The following is a 20509-nucleotide window of genomic DNA, read 5'->3' as shown; positions in this document are numbered from 1 at the left end:
ATCTACAAACTAAGTCTAGTATGAATTAGTTTCTCTAAGTTAAAATCACACATGCTCTAAAACGCTGTCAAGTTGCAGAGATGGAGTTCTCTGAATCCTTGCATACATCAAAATGTGTGTCACTTATTTTCTTCATGTTTTCAATACCTTGGTGTGAAGTTTGTCAAAATACCTGACCACATGTACTTTCTGCAGAAACTATTGATAAAGTTTTAACTAAGTAAAATGAGACCAATACTCAATAATGAAAGGTTTTAAAGGTAAAGCCAATACGATTGTTACAGTTTTAAAATTTGATTTTTTGGGGGATGTGTACTATTTTGTAGCATTTAGTTTTACGTAGTTAAATACAGTTGATTGTCAACTTATTATGTTGTTATGGAAATGTTATTGCTTTTATAGTTTTTTTATTATGAAAAGTTGGAGATATTTTAATTGTTGCCAATTATGAGGTTTTTAAAAAGCAATTGGTCTTTCCCTCTTTTCACCTCTTTTTTTCTGCCACTTTTCTACCATTATACCAGATGATTTTGATTGCTGCTTGTAAAACAAAGAGCTATTTATGTCCAGTCTTTCTTATTATGTTAATTTGATAATGGAAAAATTCATTTCAAAGTAATACTTCACTATCTTTGTATGTATTACATGAAGCAAGTTGCCTGATGATTTGGCTAATTAACCCAGAAGTAAAGACTGGAAAACAAAAGTGAACAATATTCATTCAGTGCATTGGAATGAATATAAAGTGCTAGCTTTTTGCACAATTATCCTTTGTTCTCATTATTCCAAATTGATTTTATTTATTACATTTATGAGAACTTATAAATAGATGTCCTTTCTATTTTTAGAACAAAGTTTATACAAAAGACCTTGTTCTCTGTACATTTGTCTCTCTATTGATTTTTTATTCTTCTTCTTTTACTTTTTGGATGGATCCTCTTTTTTTTTTTTTTTAAAGATTTTATTTATTTGTCAGAGAGAGAGGGAGAGAGAGCAAGCACAGGCAGACAGAATGGCAGGCAGAGGCAGAGGGAGAAGCAGGCTCTCCGCCGAGCAAGGAGCCCGATGCAGGACTCGATCCCAGGACGCCGGGATCATGACCCGAGCCGAAGGCAGCTGCTTAACCAACTGAGCCACCCAGGCGTCCCTGGATGGATACTCTTTTTGATAGGACCAACTAATGGTCTAATCATTATAAGAATCAAGAGTTCATCAGATTTCTTTCAGTAGCAAAAAAATTAAGACAGTTTATCAGATTTCCAAGTATAACTTATTTGAACTGTAGTATAGTCTCCACTGCTTAATTTATAATATTTAAAATGTAAAATAAATTCCAAATGCAACTTGTATATGTACCATCTGCTTCCTTTTAACATCTAACATTCATTCGCTATTTGAAATATTTGATGTATTTACATCATTGAGGAAATAACATCTGTGATGGCAGTCATTCTTTTTACGTACTTTGGGCAGAATTGTTTTCTGTACTTTGGTATTTCATAGTATCTGTTTTTCAGATGTGAATTTAGATTGTTTTCAAAATCTGACTTTATATTCTGGATAAAATTACAGATCTCTATAAGTATGTAAATATTAAGTACTTGAACAGAGAAGGAAGTACGGTGGTAGAAATGTACACTAACTGGTTTTTCTTTGTGTAACAGCACTGAAAAGAGGCGCAGGGAGCAAGAAAATAAATATTTAGAAGAGCTAGCTGAGTTGCTGTCTGCCAACATCAGTGACATTGACAGTTTGAGTGTAAAGCCAGACAAATGCAAGATTTTGAAGAAGACAGTCGATCAGATACAGCTAATGAAGAGAATGGAACAAGGTAAACAAAACCAAACCCATAGCTGTGTGCTTTGTTATGAAGACCTTCATAATATGCAATTTTATTTTTTTATTATTAAGAAATTGCATTGAATTTCATAATCTTATTAAAGCATGTTTATTTAGATGGTCTTTATTTTAGAAAGTGAATCTGAGAGGCTTCTTGTTATAACAACAAGGTTTAATTTAACATGAACACTTGTTGCCTTGGTTGGTTATGGAAGCTGGTATCCTAGGGAATTGAGTTAAGAGACATAAGTTGTGGTATCAGACCGGATGCTCTGGCATGGTGTTAAAAGACAATAGCTCGCTTGTAGGAAAATCCCTCCATCTGAATAATAAGCTGGTCTCTGCCTGGGCTCTGAGTGTGGGAAACAGTGTCCTATGAGAACACCCTGGTTTTTTTTAATGATTTGTATTTGTACTTACTCATATTTACTCAACACCCATACCACAAAACCCCTTACAAAGAACTAAAGTAGATACAAAAGCAGAGCACTTTGGAGTGAAATTCCCACACCTGGCCCCAAGGCGTTCCCAAAGAAAAGGTGCTTCTGAGGGTGATTTGATGCTAAAAATTTATGTAACATATGAGGAAATAATCTACAGTAAGTAGGAACACATACAACAAATGGAATAGACCCAAAAGAACTTCAGATGAAAAGCAATGTCAAAAGAGTATAAACAAATATATTTATAATGATTAAAGTGATAGGATTTTAAGATTTTATAAGCTGGAAAGTAGATCGTCTAGTGACAGCTGGTTGAGCAGAGAGGAGAAGCTGGTATTTTTAAGTCTGCAAAGGGGAGAGCCGGTAAGAGGCTATATGTCTTCTTGCTGCTTGGTCTCAAACCCTGACAGCCTGACTCATACTCCCTAAGTCAGAGGTGGGAGGACTCTTCTGGGGACACTGAGCAGTCCAAAGGAAGAGACGTTGGGAATGATCCCCACGTGACAAAATCAGTTCTCTGTCTTGCCCCCTCTAGTCACAGAGCTGCCAGTCAGCATTTTAGTACCTCACTTTTTAATATGAATAAACATCCAGATATTTGAGGAAAGGCTATAATCAAACAAAGAGAAAAAGAAAAGGCACAAATCAAGCAAATAGAAAAAATGGGAACTCAGAGAAAGCAGAGACAATGCAGGGAGCAGAAAAAAACTTAAAACCATCCAACAATCCCTCAGAGACAAAAAGGAAGATACTTCATCTATGAAATAATAATAAGATGCTATAAAATAACATTCAAAACATCAAATAACCTTTGGTACTTAAAATCAGGATAGCCGAAATAAACTTTATCTCTTTACCTTGTTTTCTACTCTTTGCCTACTCATACCCTCTGCCTGATCATTTTGGGCACTCTCCGCCTCAGGTATTTGCACTTTCTGCTACCTTTGTCTGGAATGTTCTTTCCCAGATATATACACTCTCTTTCCCAGATATGTATACTCTCTCACCCCTTATATGTCTGTGTTCAAACATTTCTTCTCAATTAACTTGTCCGTAACTATCCTGTCTAATACATACACACCTCTACAGCTTCCTTGACTTATTTTCCCTACAGTGTTTTTTGCACCTAACATGTTACATGTGTTATGTGTTCATGTCCGCCTACTCCCACTAGAGCTCCATGAGGGCAGGGATTTTTGCTTGTTTATCACTGTGTCATCAATACCTAAAGCAGTTCCTGGCTACATAGTAGACTTCCAGTGAGTATCTGTTGAAAAATAGATGAAGGGTTGAAAAATAATGTGAAGAAATCCCTTAGAAAGTAAAATAAAAAGATAAGCAGTGGAAAACCAAGAGAAAGATGAAAATGTATGGGATTAGTTCAGGAGGTATAACATATGATTAATTCCAGAGAAAGAGAACAAACCAAATAGAAGGGAGGAAATTATAAGCGTAGTAGTACGAAAGCAAAACAGCGCACTTCTCAGAATTAGAGAGATGTGGATTTCCAGATTGAAAGTACTCATATGGTGCCCAGCATAGTGAATAAAAAAGAGAAGGGATAAAAAAACCAACTCACATCACTGCACAATTTTCAGACACTAGAGAGAAAAGAAATGAGAGAGAAAAAATAGACAACACACTGGACTCAGAATGTATCTAGATTTCTGAATAACAGTACTGAAAAATGAGAATTCTAAACCTGGAATTCTGTGTGCATCCAAATGAAGTATGAGTGCAAAATAAAGACATTCTCAGACATTCAGAGCCTGAATATTCAGCCAGCATTTCAGAATTGAAAAGTTTTTTTGTCTGTTTGTTTTTTTGTTTTTTGTTTTTTGGTGTTTTTTTTTTCCCCCAGAAATACCTAGTAAAACCAAGGTAGTAAACCAAGAAAGAAAGGCATAGGATCTTAATCCAGGGAAACCATGGAATCTTAACAGAAGAAAGGTAGAAGGAGACCCAGGATTACAGTTGTGCATCAGCCTAAAAACATAGCCAGTCCCAGTTGGAGCAGGTGGATGACAGACTTAAGGAGGAATACTTCCATAGGGGGAAAAAAAAAGGAACAGAATATATGATGACTGACCAAACTGAGAGGAATTTTTCAACTCTTGGGGATAGTTTAGAGATGAGTTGTTCTAAAAAAGAAAAAAAAAAACAAACCCAAAACACAAAATATAAGAAACATAAATTATAGCACACATCTGGCTCATTTGTGAAGTAATATTTATATAGCCATAGTAACATAGATGTTAAATACTGATTGTTCTAAAAATTGTTGTAACTATATTGGGAGGATGGAAGGACGGAGAAGTATGTATGTGAAGGTGGATGTAAGTAAGCTCAAGTCTTACTTTTCATGATAGCAGGTCAATAATGTCTGTCAAGGACATAATCAAGATACAGCAAATAAACATGTTATTGAGAAATACAGAATGTATTAGTTAGGATATAGGCTAGGCTACCGTAACAAGAGACCAAAATACAGTGGCTTTAACAAGATAATCTAGGTATGTGTCAGAGGTTGTCATTCCTTCTGTCTTTTCTGCTGTGCCCTTCCTAGTGTATTGCCATCACCTCTGTGGTCACACATGGCTCACCTGTCTATATCCCAGCTGACAAGAAGGGGGAAGAAGAAAATGGGAAGACACACTTCTTTCCTTTTAAGGATAAAACCCAGAAATTGCATGTCATTTCTGTCCACATTCCTTAAGCCAGAAAGTTGGTCCCGTAGCCACTCCTGCCTTAGGATTTACCTAAAACTTTAGATGTTTTGCTTTTTACTCATAGTTATTTAATTTACTTGAACTTGATAGTTTATGTTTTTCGGCAAACTAATGTTTAAAAACAAAAACATGTCTTAGTGTCATAAACATATAAATTAATGAAGGAAGTATGTCTTAGAACTAAATGAGAAACTTTTATACCATAATATTAAAAAGATAAATAAGCCAGTTAAAAAATGGGCAAAGTCTCTGAATAGACGTTTTTCCAAAGACATATAAATGATGAACCTGTTCAATATCATTAGCCATCAGAGAAACGCAAATCAAAACCACAATAAGATACTAGATGGCTATGATCAAAGAAACAGATTAACAGGTGTTGGTAAGGACGGGAGAAATTGGAACCCCCATACGCTGCTTTTAAGAACGTAAAATAAAATTGTGGAGCCACTTTGGGAAACAGTCCAGTAGTCCCACAAAATGTTAACCATAGAGTTACCATATCGCTCAGCAATTCCATTTGTAGGTATAAACCTGAGACAAATGAAAACATATGTCTACATGAAAACTTACACACAGATGTTCATAACATCATTATTCATAAATAGCTGAAAAGTAGAAACAACTCATATCTATCAGCTGATCAATGGATTAGTAAAGGGAGGTATACTTATGTAATGGAATATCGTTTGGCAACAAAAAGGAATCAAGTACTGACACATGCTTCAATATGGATGAACCTTGAAAACATGCTAAGCAAAAGAAGCCAGTCACAAAGAACCACACATTGTATGATTCCATTTATATAAAATGATTAGAATAGGCAAATCCATAGAAACAAAGTAGATTGGTGGTTGCCTAGGGCTTAGATTATCGGGAAAATGGAGAGTGAGTACTAAAGGGCACGAGGCTTCTTTTTTGGGTGATGAATATGTCCTAAAATTTATTGTGATGATAGTTGCACAACTCTGTGAATATACTAAAAACCATTGAATTTTATGCTTTAAATACATGAATGGTATGCTATGTGAATTGTAGCTCAGTAAAGCCGTTATTATAAATACTATATGAGATGACATTTTACACCTATTAGAGTCACAAAACTAAAAAAAAAATGTGCCATCAGTTGCCAGTGAGGGTGCAGAAAAACAAAAACCCTTGAACCTTACTAGTGGTACATTCTCTTTAGAGAGTAGTCTGTCAAACTTAGCCCTTTAAAAAAAAAAAAAAGATACTGTTTATTTGAGAGAGAGTTAATGCAAGAAAGCACAAGTGGTTGGGAAAACAGAGGGAGAGGGAGAAGCAGGCTCCCCACTGAACGAGGAACCCAGTGCCTGGCTTGATCCCAGGACCCTGGGATCATGACCTGAGCCGAAGGCAGACACTTAACCAACTGAGCCACCCAGGTGGCCCAAGCTTAATGATGTCAAAAATGCACAGACCCTATATGATCCAGCAACTTCACTTTTAGTATTTACCTTAAAGAAGCTGCCACACATGTAGAAAAAAGGAAATACTGAAAATAGTTTATTACGGCACTGTATGTGGTGGTCAAAGGACTGTCAGGGGTGGACTAGGAAGTCTAACTGTGAGTTGTTCATAATGATATAATACCATATCCCAGTTCAAATGAATGGATTAAATCTTCATCAGTGTGTTTAAATCTCAAACATAATACTGAATGGCAAAAGTAAGTAGGAAAAGTCTCAATATTTATGTAAACTTTAAAACACAAAACTAATATATTATTCAGGAATTCATACATGTGTACTTAAGTAATAAAAACAGGCTTAGAAATTATTACTCTGACCTGAGAATACAGATTAGTTCTGAAAAGGGACAAAGGAGGAATGGTGGCAGAACGTTAGTTCTATGTGCAGCATTTTATTTTTTTAAAAAGGAAGGACCTGAAGCAAATGTTAACATCTGTGAAAAACGAACGTATGCTATATCATTTTCTGTATTTTTTGGAATATATGTAATAGTTCATATTTTAAAGTGAAAAAATGAGTCTCTATATTCAATAATACCACATTTGGTTTTTGGCTGACTAACTAACTAGTTTGACAGATTGGAAACTTATTTAAGGATGGTGCTGCTTTAAGATGATGGATGGCTTTTTCAACATCACTGCACAAAAGAATTCCAGATCATTTAGCAGTTACGGATTTATCAATCAGATCACCATGACATGAATGTGAAAGGTTAGCTAATTCATGCAGGCTCACTAAAGGAAAAAGCATTTGTTCACTCTTTATTCAGTGGCAGTTGATCAAATCAGAAAAGGATGAAGAAAAGTGGAGAAAACCGTCATTCTTCTACAATTTAGCATTTCTTAAAAACTTTAAGTGTAGACTTTCTAAACAGGCTATATATTTATACCATTTTTCCCATTGTTGGAATACTGGACTTAATAGGTCGGAATTCAAATTCTCCTACTGCCACTTAATAGTTACATGATTTGCAACACATTACTCAGCCTTTGTGACCCTCAATTTTGTCATCCATAAAATGAGTATAATTAAGATTAAATAATACTATTAATAAATATCACATAGGTAATAGACAAATGTTATTTGAATCTTAAACCAGGTGAATCTATGTCTTCACAGACTTGCCATCATGGAAATGCACCCATTTTGGATTTGTGACTTTTTGTTTCTTTATTGTAGAGAAATCCACAACTGATGATGAAGTGCAGAAGTCAGACATCTCGTCCAGCAGTCAGGGAGTGATAGAAAAGGAATCCCTGGGACCTCTTCTGTTGGAGGTAGCTGTTCTCACTGAGTCACAAAGTGGTCAAAGTCTTTGGTTTAAGCCAGTTTGGCTTTTTCTTTATCTTTTATGTCTTACTTCCAATTAATAAATTAGAAAACAAAGTAAGTTTTAAAAAACCTTTAATAATTATTTTATTTTGTAACCTGTTTTGACAGTTGTGGCTATTTCAGGATAAATGTGAATGATGAATATGAGGACTTTCATGAAGACCTTCCCTGAAGGCCTTCCATGTAGTCAGATGGAAAACTGAAGCCTAGGGGATGGCTTTGCCATTTGTTTCTGGGGTGGCTGGGACTCGTCGTCGGTAGTATAAAGCATAGAGTCATTTAGCTCGCGAGTGCTATTTGCATGTCTACAAGAGAATTTCACTTTTGAGTAAGGTATGCCTCACTTTATTGCAGTAGGCATTTTCCAGAAAAGTTTCCTGACTAAAATTTTTAATTGTTTATGTAAACACTGTGAGAAAACTTACTATTTTAACAATCCTTACCAAACTTTTACAGTGAAGAACTTTTAAACTTGAATTATTTTATAATTACTGTGTAATTTTCTCCTCAGCTTTCCCTACCTAATCCTCACTCCCTCTGTTCTCAAGGCAGATGTTTTGTTTCCAGGCAGGCTCATCACCTTAAGTGCTCCCTCTCATACATGAATGTTTAAGGACACATGTGTATGGACACACTCGTTCCCCACAACGTATGCCTTTCTGTCTCTAGGCCTAGTTTCCTTTGTACACCTATATATAGGTGTGTATGTGTATAAATCATATATAAATATATGTGAATATATATATATATACACATATATTTTTAATCTATTTTGTGTATGCAATAAATTTTCCTTTTCTTGTCCTACTTGAAGGCCCTCCTTTCTGGTGAAGTCTTTCTTACAATTCAGACTTACACAGATCTCTTTATTTTCTAGCTCCCTAATGCATTTTTCTCTATTATCCTGACTAAATCCTCTTTTTTTTTAAACATCCATAATTCCCTCTGCCAACACTGCTAATGTGAGAATATTCTAAGAATTTAGTTCTTGCTTTTCTAGGCCCAAAAATTTCTTGTTTCTTGCTCTTTGCTTTACCTTTCATCTCTGTGGATATGAGACCTAAATACATACCTCTTGGTCTAACCTCTTCACATACTCTGTTCCTATATCTTTAACAGTTTACTGAATATTTTTTGCTCTCCTAATAGCAGTTCCCCCTCAAAATCTAAATTGTTCATTTTCCCTCCATGTGACACAAGCACTGTATTACTTACAGTATTGGTCTTAATGATTTTTTTTTTTTAGGGAATGGGCACATATTTTGTAGAACTGTAACATATAAAAGACATAGGCCATTGAAACTGGATAGAAATAACTACCACCTGAGTACGTTCACGCACATATAACTGGGAGAGCGAAGCTAGCCACATGTGATAGCATCTTAAAATTTTTTTTCTGCTCTTTTCATAACTTACTAAATCGATTGCATGACACATGACCTTATTTTGGAAACAGTATTGTAACAAGTATAGTAAAAATATTTATGGTAGAATCTAGGTGGTAAACATTACAGATGTTCACTACAGAATTCTTTCAACTGCTGTGTTTTAAATTTTTTAAATATAATCTCTTAGAGGAAAATATATTAAGGAAAGAAAAACACTTTTGGTTCATTTCCAACTTCCATCTCTTTGCCCTGCTGGGTACCTGTCACTGGCCCACTGCTTGGTTACCCTTGGCCTTCCTGGAGACCCGATCTGTCAGCATTTACTGCCTATCTTCTCTCTCCTACAGGGTGTTGGTAGGCTAGATTTTTCAAAACTTCTAGTTTTCCTGTGTGGGTTCTGCCTTCTCAGTGCCCTAAAATTTAAAACTAGCCTCGGGACTCCTTTCAATTCATTAAATATTATATTATTTTCTACATATAAAGTCTTTTGAGATACTAATAAGTATAATGTGTACAGGTTCTTGAGATTTCTGGGGTTCCTGTAGGAAAATGGGATTATTTAAATCCTAGCTTCATCCCATGTTCTTGAGAAACCACAGAGATCAACATGGACAGCAAGCAGGTTATCAACAGCCCAAACACAGCACGACTGGAGACAGAGAGTATTACTGCTGCTACTTTACTTTATATAAACATTCGTTATTGCTGTGTGAGCGAAATCTACAACACTTTAGCATGAAAAGAAAATGACAGGAAAACGTCCACTCAAAGCTACTATAAAAAGAAAATAAAGTAGGAATTATTTCTTTTAGCTGATGAAATTATTACCCTGAAAACCACTGTGGGGGCATCTGGGTGGCTCAGTGGGTTAAAGCCTCTGCCTTCGGCTCAGGTCATGATCCCAGGGTCCTGGGATCGAGCCCCACATCGGGCTCTCTGCTAGACAGGGAGCAGGCTTCCCTTCCTCTCTCTGCCTCTCTCTACCTACTTGTGATCTCTCTGTCAAATAAATAAATAAAATCTTAAAAAAAAAAAAACAAAAACACTGTGAATCCAAGGAAAGGTGTGGCTCAGAGTTGCACATGAGTTAGGTATCATGGGGCAAGCACTTTCAAATAGGAAAAGGCACATCAAATTAGAAATTCCAAAACCTCAGAATAGAAATGTATTTAGGTTCTTGACTTCAAGGAGCTAATAGTATTTTTATTAATGAGCCACAGATATGTGAAACAGACTGCAAAATAGAATTACTTTTACAGACTTCATTGCCTCCATCAGCACCTTTTTTGTGCCACCTTCTGTACCCCCAATCTCATCTTCATCGCCTTAAACTTTGTATAGAGTCTAACCCAGGGCAGCCGGGAGAGGTGGTGAAAAGCCACTGTGACCCTCCTTGGGTTCATTCAGACTGCAGTCTAGAGCTGCACCGTTCGGTAAGATAGCCACTAGCCACACATGGCTGTTCCAAGTTAAATAAAATGAGAAATTCAGTGCTTCAGCCTCGCCAGCCACATTGAACCTGCTCAGTGCCCACATGTGGTTGGTGACTACTGTATTGGACACACAGATGTAGAACTTTCTGCAATGACAGGAAGTTCTCTTTGGCAGCATTGGTCTAGAGGGACTTGCCTAGATGGGAGATGTGCACATCTAAAAAGGAACCAAATACCAACCATTCTCTGAGAAATTCTTGCCAGCCAGTTTTCCAGTTATTCTCTCCCCTCCCCTTTTAAAAATAAAGTAGCATGAGTTAAGAATGAAGTTATTGGAGGTAATGTCCTCACATTTAAAGGAAGAGTGGAATTAGACTTGATTTATTCAACAAGTATTTGTTGCTTGACACGTAGTAAGTACTCATGCATTTTTTTTAGTGTCCTGATTGTCTGTTGCTCTCTGCTGTCTAAAGTCTTCTGCCTCTTCTTCAGAGCTCTGCGTTATCTGACTCTAGCTCCTTATCTCCTATTGCTTCCCAAGAAAAATTCTGTTTTAGTCATAGGGTCTCCCTATACCTTACTCATGCATTCAGGCCTCCTTACCTCACTTTGTTCCACTCCTTAACATTGCTTTGTGCCTCTTGACACCATTTACCACTCAATCCCCCTTCCTTCCTGCCTTTATTTTAATTATTTTTATTAACATATAATGTATTATTTGCCCCAGGGGTACAAGTCTGTGAATCACCAGGTTTACACACTTCACAGCACTTACCATAGCACATACCCTCCCCAATGTCCATAACCCAACCACCCTCTCCCGACCCCCCACCCCCCAGCAACCCTTAGTTGGTTTGTGAGATTAAGAGTTCCTTATGGTTTGTCTCCCTCCCGATTCCTTCTTGTTTCATTTTTACCTTCCTTACCCCCCGCCCTGCCTCTCAAATTCCTCGTATCAGAGACAGCACATGACAATTGTCTTTCTCTGTCAATCCCTCTTTCTTAAAACTCTCTTGCCTCCTTGCCAGAACTCTCTCCTCTCTGGCTACTCCTCAGCCTCTCCCTCATATGTCTTTCATTAACTGCCTCTTAAATGTTAGTATCCTTCAGGGTTCTGGCCTTGGCTCCTTTCCTTTTTGTTATTCTGTGCACATTTCCTGGGCAGTTTCATCTACATCTATGTGTCCTCTGATATATTCATGTATGCATGTGCACATGTAAGTATATGTAAATTATCAATTAGGGTTCTTGGTTTTCAGGCGACACCAATACTGACTAAATTTAGCGCATGTGAATTTATTGGAGTGCTGTTTGGATAGCACAGAACAATGCTTGGAAATAAGATGAAACCAAGGCATCTTAAGGAGGCTAGGAATCAGGTACAATACAAATGATCTCTTAGATGCATCTGGGCAGTGCCCTGCTGTTAGAATGAATGCATTCCAGCTCTGTTCATTCTCTCTGCAATTCTCCTCAAGGTTCCCAGTTAGGCTGGAAGTCTCCCAATGGCCTGATTAAGAATCTCATGAGACCTTATTTAATGGGGAAGAAGTAACTCCCCAAAGGAAATCAGATATTCTTTGGAAGGGGAAAAGATGATTGTAGTTAAGAACAAATAAAAAAACAAATGGTATCATATGTACCCGTAAATTGCAAATGTCTATCTTTAGCCCAGATCTCCCTTCAGTTTCTCTTTCACTATATCTTGCTGCCTTCTGAATATCTCCATCTAAATGTTGCTTAGTCATTTCAAATATAACATCTTTTTTTTTTTTTTTAAGAGAAAGAAAGAGAGTGCGGGGGCAGGAGGGGCAGAGAGAGAGAGAGAGAGAGAGAATCTTAAGCAAACTCCATGCCCATTGTGAACACAATGTGGGGCTCAGTCTCATGACGCTGAGATCATGACCTGAGCCGAAATCAAGAGTCGGATGCTTTGCCTACTGAGCCACCCAGGCGCCCCTCAAATACATTTCTAAAACTAAATTTATAATCTGTCCTCTTACCTCCTGCTTAAAAATGGGAAAAAAAAGTAAAATAATTAAGAGTAGATTTCTTTACTCCTTGGTCCCCTTTCTCAGGGAAAGACACTTATCTACCGGAAACCTTATATCATTAATGAAGGATCACCCCAAATCTTCATTCTCAGAGCTGCTAGAGGTCACCAAATACTGTTTGTTCTGCCTATGTCAGATTCTCTCCTATCACTTCCACTGCCGTTGCCTTAATTCAGGCTTCCATTGGAACTGGAGTATCACAATAGCTTTGCAACTGTAATTGCTTCTAGTCTGCTTGCCAGAGCTACTGCCAGAAGGATCTTTATAAAAGCAGATCATGTCATTCTTGTGCTTAAAAACATGGCCTTCAAGAAAATGCCCATTGCCTTTAGAATAAACTCTTTATTTTTTGCTTTTCTTGAAGATTTTTTAAAAAACACATTTTACTGTTATATATGACAAAAATATAACAAGTGCATACAAGGAGATTTTGTTTTTAACCTCTGAGCTGCTTCCTCTGTCTTGAATGTCCTTTCCAACCCTCATCCACCTGAGTTACTACTCAGTGTCCTTCAAGACTTGCCTCGGGCATAGTGTGTTCTCCTCCCAGGAGTCTGTACCAATGACAGTCACTCCTTTGCCCATTTCGAGGGCTTCACTCTGTGCATAATGTTTTTGAATTCCTCTTCATACTGTATAACTATATGTACTGTGTGTACTTTTTTTTCCCCTTTAGAGACTGTAGAATTGTTGAGGATTGTGTGTTTTATCTCCAGAATTTTTGCCTGTTAACTGGCACGTAGGTGATAGTGAACCTCGTGGGGTCATGTAAGACCAAGGCCCTGTGAGAAGCCTTGGCCAGTGTGGACCCCTGCTGTGAGACACTTGGGGGGGGTCAGGAGAGAACCCCCCCTCAGATTGCTGATGTTGTGCTGAATGGATGGACGCTTATCGTCTGTACATAGCTCAGTGGAAGACTGGATGCCAGGGCATGGAGAAACAGGAAGATTCCTTCCCAGAAGCACACTTGGAAGTTAACTATACGCACAACATATGAGGGAAACTTGTAGAAGAAGAGCGAGTATCAGCAGATTATATTAGTCAGTCATACTTGAAGAAATTAGAGATGTTTGTATATTCATAGAAATAGTCTTAAAGAATATCCCCTGAAATGTTACCAGCCTCTTGGGGGTGAGATTTCAGCAGATCTTGTACTATTTCATTTTCATACTTAAGCAATTTTTAAAGTACATATATAATTTGTCATTAAAAAACAAGAACCAAAAAAAGGCATTTCCAGCAAGAGACAGGCTGTCTGCATCCCAGGCACAGGGTCAGCAGGACAACTCTGCAACCACGAGGGAGCCTTTGTGGACCTCTTTTCCCAGCCAGCCTTTTCTGGGGAAGCTCAAAAGAAACATGATGCCCCAGACTTCACAGAGGAAACGACAAGTCCGTGTAACTAAGGCCAGACAGAGACCTGGTGGAAGTTCTGCTCTCCCTGTAAGGCTGATAGCTGCATATTCCAGAGGCCAGTTACTAGAATAACTTCCCAGCCTGGCAGTGAAGTCAGGTACAGTCAATGGGAAGAGAACTTGGAGAAGCCCCAATAGGTCTGTGGAAAGGATACTACAGGGATTCCAGCCCTACTACAATGAAGGAGAGCTTTTAAGTCCCTTGGATTTTAAAAATGCAGCAAATAGTCCGGGTGAATCTGAAGGTCTTTCTGGTGCTGGATGCTGAACCCACCATTGGCTAATCTTCAGACTGGACAGAAATGACCCCAGAAGTGGGTCTTGTTCTCTCCCCTCCCCTCTGCAGATAACAGGCAACTTCCAGAGATACCAGAGACAGACATGGAAAGTGAAGAAAGCAAGGGAGAGAGTAGCTGTGGCTTTGAGGATAAACAGGGTCACTGGGGAGGCAGAGAGGGAGGAACCAAGAAGGATGCCCTGAAAACTAGGTGATAAAAGGGAGAAAGTAGTGCTAGAGAGGCTGAGTAGTGTGGCCTTTGCCATAGGTTCTCCATGGAACAACCAGGTTTTGCTTGCCGGTCTTTGATGTCAATATCAATACTGTTTCTTGCTCTAAACTATGACACTTAGTTATACCCGCACTGTTCTTTATTAAACTCCTTTAAGAGACCAAAAATAAAATAAATTAAGTGAAGTTGTATTTATGCTGATTCAGTTAATAGCTAAGAACAATTTAAATAATTTTTAGGTCTACTTTTAAAAAATTGATATATCTGTATTTCCATTGTTCCTATTTTCACATAAACTGCAAAGCAAATGATGTATTGATCACCTGCTATGAAATTCATAGCTAATCTGACTTAAAGAAACAAAACAACAGTTAGTTAGAAATGAGGGTGCTTTTCTGTGCTCTTCTAAACATGAAATAAGTCAGCAAAGGGTTTATCTAGGAGTGAGGTTTTTAGATCATTAATCACATCCCTAGGTTTTTATTGAAATTCCATCTTCCTTGATCTCAAGCAGTGATTCTTCCAAAGCAATCAAAAGGTGTTGCATTTTCACATTTAAAAAAAAAGAATGAGTTTAAACCCCACTGAAACTGGAAGATTTTTGAGTAGGTAAAAAGTCCTGTTTTAAAATTTTTAAACTGAGAATTCTTACAAATAATTTTCATCATTTTGGTGACAAAGTCACAACTACAGTAACATTTCAAAACATGCATTTTCACCTGCTGTCTCTGTAGTGTAAATGTCTTCTTGAAAGGAAGTTTACTTCTTATTCATTGTTTAAATTTTATCTTTACCCTGGAGGGACAGAATTAAGTGTGTTTGTTATTTGGAAAACATCTGCTAGGTAACTTATTATCACAACCACTTGTCGTCATAGGATAGGTTAGTAAATTTGGGAGACTTGACTTTTTAAAAAAGAAAAATGAATAGCCAACGACACTGTTAGCTCTTTTAAGAATTTTGCTGCAGATAACTAGCACACTTATGTGTGTGATACAGAGGATTTTCAAGGTCATTTTACATCTTTTATAGAATCCTATAAATGTTCTACTTTCTAAAGATCTTGTCTTTACTGCTTATACATATCCTTTAGCAAGTAAATTGCAATATGTTACAATAAGTGGAACGATTACAAATAAGCGACGTGCCACTGTCAACCACTGCATTCTGGATCTTCTCTCCGGATTCCCTGGTTTGTGATATGTGACTGGACTGAGTTGAGGTATCAGGGTGTCAGTATGGTTTATTAAGCGTAATTTCTTCTTTATATTTTTAGATTACACTATAAACAGAGATTCTGACTTTTTTCCTCCATCTCTAGGATTTAATGCTCTCCTTAAGGCGTACTATATTTCCTTTTTGAGACCCCCTAGCTCTGTATCAGAGCATAGGAGGCCCTCAGATTTGACTCTTACCCACCTCTCCAAACTTATTTCTTGGCATGAGCCTGTCTTGTACCATGTACTCCAGCAACTCTAAACTGCTTTTTTTGTTCCTTAATGTGCCACGCTGTCCCCCCTGCCTAAAATGTTCTTCTCTTATTCCTCTTCTGCTCCTCCACTATGTTCTATAGAACTCAGGGGTCTGTAAAGAGCCTCTCTTTGTCTCTCAACCCAACCTCAAGTTAGGTATCTTTCTTTGTGCTCATAGAATATTTGGTGTATGACTCTGACACTGCCTTACTGGTATTTTATTATATTTATGTCTCTCTACCACCCTACCCCAAGTTCTTTGAGGGTAGAGACCAGGTCTTAACCTATAGTTTAGAGATGTTTATGACTACGTTAATACCAGTTACTTGCTTCACATCTGCTACCATAAAGTTTCTCTCTGAGAGAGAGGGTTGATACACTCATTCATGCCTGCTGAAGATTACTGCATAGTCTGTTTTAAAATCCTGCCCCTTCTACAGAAAACATGCAATATTAAATCTTCTATTCAGGCTCCCTTTTTCTTTTAACTTGATATATATTTCTGATCTCTTTTTCAATAGGAATATATATGTATGTGTTTATTTTTCTTTTATTTTTTTAACCTCCTAATCTCTTAATCTTTTTTTTTTTTTTTTTTTTTTTTTTTTTTGGCTTTGCAGGCTTTGGATGGATTTTTCTTTGTTGTGAACTGTGAAGGGAGAATTGTGTTTGTGTCAGAGAATGTGACCAGCTACTTGGGTTACAATCAGGAGGAATTAATGAATACCAGTGTCTACAGCATACTGCATGTGGGGGATCATGCGGAATTTGTGAAGAATCTGCTCCCCAAATCACTAGGTACAAAACAGTGTTTTTTAAAAGAATATGAACTCTCTGTAGCTTTTTTTTCCATTATGCAATTTTATATTTGTAATACATAGTATTATTTGAGAATATGTTATAACATATTAAAAATATTTAAATTTCATTTCGGCCTGATATGTAAATATGAAGAGAGAGTATCCTCAAATAGTTGATAGAGAGCACTCCTTTTATCCTCTTCTTCTCACTATGCCCTAGTCATATGACGGTAGGAAGAAGCAGAGCAGTCAGCTGCCTTGCCACGAGAAGCCTCTGCTTGAAATTACCTTTGTTTTCGATTTTGATTATGTCCAAGAAAAAGACAAATATATATCCTTCCCACCACCCTGCTCAAAAAGAAAAAAAGGAGGAAGGGAGGAAAGGAAGGAGGGAGGGAGGGAGGGAAAAATATTCTGTCATATTATGTATGTATTAAAATGAACATTTTTGGATATAAGCGGTTTCAACTCAGAAGTTTCCAGTATGGTTGGACAGATTGTTTGCTGACAAAGGAGCCCAGCTGAGAGGACGGATGGGGTCTGATTTCCAACCTCTGTTCCATTTGCTAAACCCTGTGCCTATTCCTTAGCCTGTGTGTGCTCTAAAGTAAGGGGAGGGCCTTGAGTAGAAATTCTGTATAACTAAACCACACATGCAAATAAAATGTTATCTGTAGCTCTTTATTTTCTATACTGTTCACTCAATAGAATGGAAGTTTTATTTCTTCTTTGAAAAAGAGTAGTGTGTGTTTATGGTACCTGAGGACCTGAAATGATTATTTCTATTAAAATCACTAGTTTGATATTTGAATTATCAGGGGTCTTCTGTGTTTTGTTACAGAATTTTAGAGCATGAATGACTTGACAGATAATATAGCAGATTCCTTTATTTTAAAGATGGTACAAAGATAAAGTAATTAACCCAAACCTCACAGCTTGCTCATAACAAAACCAAGACTCCTTCCTCCAGTATATGTTTGTTTCCATGATTTCCTCTTATAGTTACAGGCTGATGAGATACTAAAAAGGAAGGAGGTTCAGTGCAGAGGATAAAGTAAGAAAACGGTTGCAAATGGCGAGAGAAGAGCCTTAAAAACCCTCTTACTGCCACCATGGTTTGAATATAACATTGTTAGCTGGGCAGTAGTGACCCATCATCACACAGTGATGATCACATGAAATATACAGACATCTTGTCTATAACTGAATTCAGTTTTCTTATACAAAATCAGGCAACATTTATGTTTTAACAATCATTTTTATATAATAACTTATTTTTTTTAATTTTTGAAGAGGGAAGGAGTGAGACAGAGGGGGTACAGAGAGAGAGCGAAAATCTTTTTTTTTTTTTTTCAAAGATTTTATTTATTTATTTGACAGACAGAAATCACAAGTAGGCAGAGAGGCAGGCAGAGAGAGAGGAAGGGAAGCAGGCCTCCGGCTGAGCAGAGAGCCCGATGCAGGGCTCAATCCCAGGACCCCAGGATCATGACCTGAGCCGAAGGCAGAGGCTTTAACCACTAAGCCACCCAGGCACCCCAAGAGAGTGAGAGTCTTAAGCAGGTTCCATGCCCAGTGAGGAGCCCGACACTGGGCTTGATCTCACGACCCTGAGATCATGACCTGAGCTGAAATCAAAAGCTTAACCAACTGAGCCAACCAGGCACCCCAATTTTTATGTAATAACATATTGACTACCCACTATATTTGAGGGTGAGAAGAATGGTTTGTGAAAAGAATGGTCATTAAGAAGCCAAGGTTGGTCTCTGTCTAGTCTAAATATTTTTTTGAGTCACAGTCTCCTTTGAGAAACTTTGAATCCTCTCCCCAAAAAGGTACACATTTTCACAAGCCCATCCTTAAGAATATATACCTGCCAGGTTAAAACTCCTGCTTCACAATGGGTCTCTGGTTTCCAATCATTTTTTCATCTCCAGGGTGTAACAGCAACAAATGGAAAAGTGCATTAATTAGCTGCCATAAAAAATCTGAGTAAGAGTGTAAGCTATTATTTTTGTCTTTAACTTTTTTTTAAAGACTGCTAAAGAATTAGGAATATGTTAGGTCTTATTTTTGAGGGGGGGAAATCCTATACAATCTCTTAGAAATTTTGCACTTTTGTAATTGGTAGACATTAAGATTTGCTAAGGAAGATAAGTATCCTGTTGCCTCAGGATAATGTTAAATGTGAAGAGATCTGTCTTTAATCTGAATATCTAATAAAGCAGATGGCTAAATGTATGTCTTTGTATCCTCAGAGTTCTTCACCCTATTCGCAGACATATAATCAGTTTTTCTTCCACAGTAAATGGAGTTCCGTGGCCTCAGGAGGCAACACGACGAAACAGCCATACCTTTAACTGCAGGATGCTAATTCACCCTCCAGATGAGCCAGGCACCGAGAACCAAGAAGCATGCCAGCGCTATGAAGTCATGCAGTGCTTCACTGTGTCACAGCCAAAGTCAATTCAAGAGGATGGAGAAGGTAAAACAAAGGGTGATTTTAAGGGCTTTGCTCGCTTTTTCCATGGCTTTAAAGATCAGGGAGGTAATTGATTATAAACAGCCTTTTTCAGATAGTAATTTTGGCCACTATAATATGCATCATAGTGGCGGTTCAGCTTACTGTGTTATTTCCCAATACTTACGAAGAAAGGTGCCAACATCTAGAATCACCCCTTTAAAATGCCCCCACGCTCTCGGTTTTGAGCTGGCATTCCCACTAAAATGTCAAATTCAAACCAGCTTGCTGCGTAGAAATAAGAGACGCAGCTAACGGCTGCCAGTTGGAAATGTGCCAGATGCAGCAGGCTGTTGAACAGCTCTGATTTTTAGAAAGTTTCAAGTTTAGAGTGTAGGGAACATTGGAGCATAGAGTTAGCATTTTTGAGGCCATACAAGGTAATTTACAAAGAGAAAGCGTATGAGCAGAAGAAAACACAGCTGAAGCTCTAATACGAACATGGTATCGACATGGCATCCGTCAAGTGTATGATAGAGGATGAGTTCTGCGTGTGAGCCAGTCTGAGCTAAGTAAAGAGCACCACAAACTGGAAACTGGAGCAAGGACCGGGGAAGGTAGAAGAGGAGAAATTAATCAGATACAAAGAAGGCCATGCATGTAGCAGGTCTCACCTGCAAATGGGTGCCACAGTCAACTGAGGATTTTTTACAAAATACGCATGCCAGTGCCAGTCTGTCTGATGTGATCGAAGCTCGTGTTCAGCTGTGTAGCACTCAAATAAATTGGAAATGGGACTTCGAAAAAATTTGGTTACCAGCAATTTTATCTCCAGTATTATATTATTAGACCAGAGTGACTCCAGTATTGGGTCCTATAACATGTGTTGTTTTATGGAAACCATTAATGGCAAATGACGGATGTGAACTGTTTTCTGCCCTCTTCTTCCACTTCCCTTTCTTGTTTTGGGCAGATTTCCAGTCATGTTTGATTTGTATTGCACGGCGATTACCTCGGCCTCCAGCTATTACAGGTGTAGAATCCTTTATGACCAAGCAAGATACTACAGGTATTTACTGCAGAATTCAGAATTTACATCCAAAATTTTGTGTCCTTCTGTTGTCTGCTATTCGGCTTCTGG

General features: G+C 37.8%; 1 protein-coding gene across 5 annotated transcripts in view; it reads left to right on the top strand.

Annotated features, from left to right (window-relative positions):
* The window catches only part of LOC111154077 (nuclear receptor coactivator 1), a 154808-nt gene that overhangs the window by 67908 nt on the left and 66391 nt on the right, over nucleotides 1-20509 (top strand). For all 5 annotated transcript variants that reach the window (XM_022513433.1, XM_022513434.1, XM_022513435.1 and 2 more), the window contains exons 5-9: nucleotides 1665-1831; nucleotides 7684-7781; nucleotides 16728-16905; nucleotides 19213-19392; nucleotides 20342-20437. In XM_022513433.1, the coding sequence (XP_022369141.1) occupies nucleotides 1665-1831; nucleotides 7684-7781; nucleotides 16728-16905; nucleotides 19213-19392; nucleotides 20342-20437 (719 nt within the window). The remainder of the gene's footprint in view (nucleotides 1-1664; nucleotides 1832-7683; nucleotides 7782-16727; nucleotides 16906-19212; nucleotides 19393-20341; nucleotides 20438-20509) is intronic.

The sequence above is a fragment of the Enhydra lutris genome, unplaced genomic scaffold (assembly GCF_002288905.1).
Source record: "Enhydra lutris kenyoni isolate GAN:26980312 unplaced genomic scaffold, ASM228890v2 scaffoldscaffold35, whole genome shotgun sequence".
Classification (NCBI taxonomy): Eukaryota; Metazoa; Chordata; class Mammalia; order Carnivora; family Mustelidae; genus Enhydra; species Enhydra lutris.
This window is presented reverse-complemented; position numbering and strand designations above follow the sequence as displayed.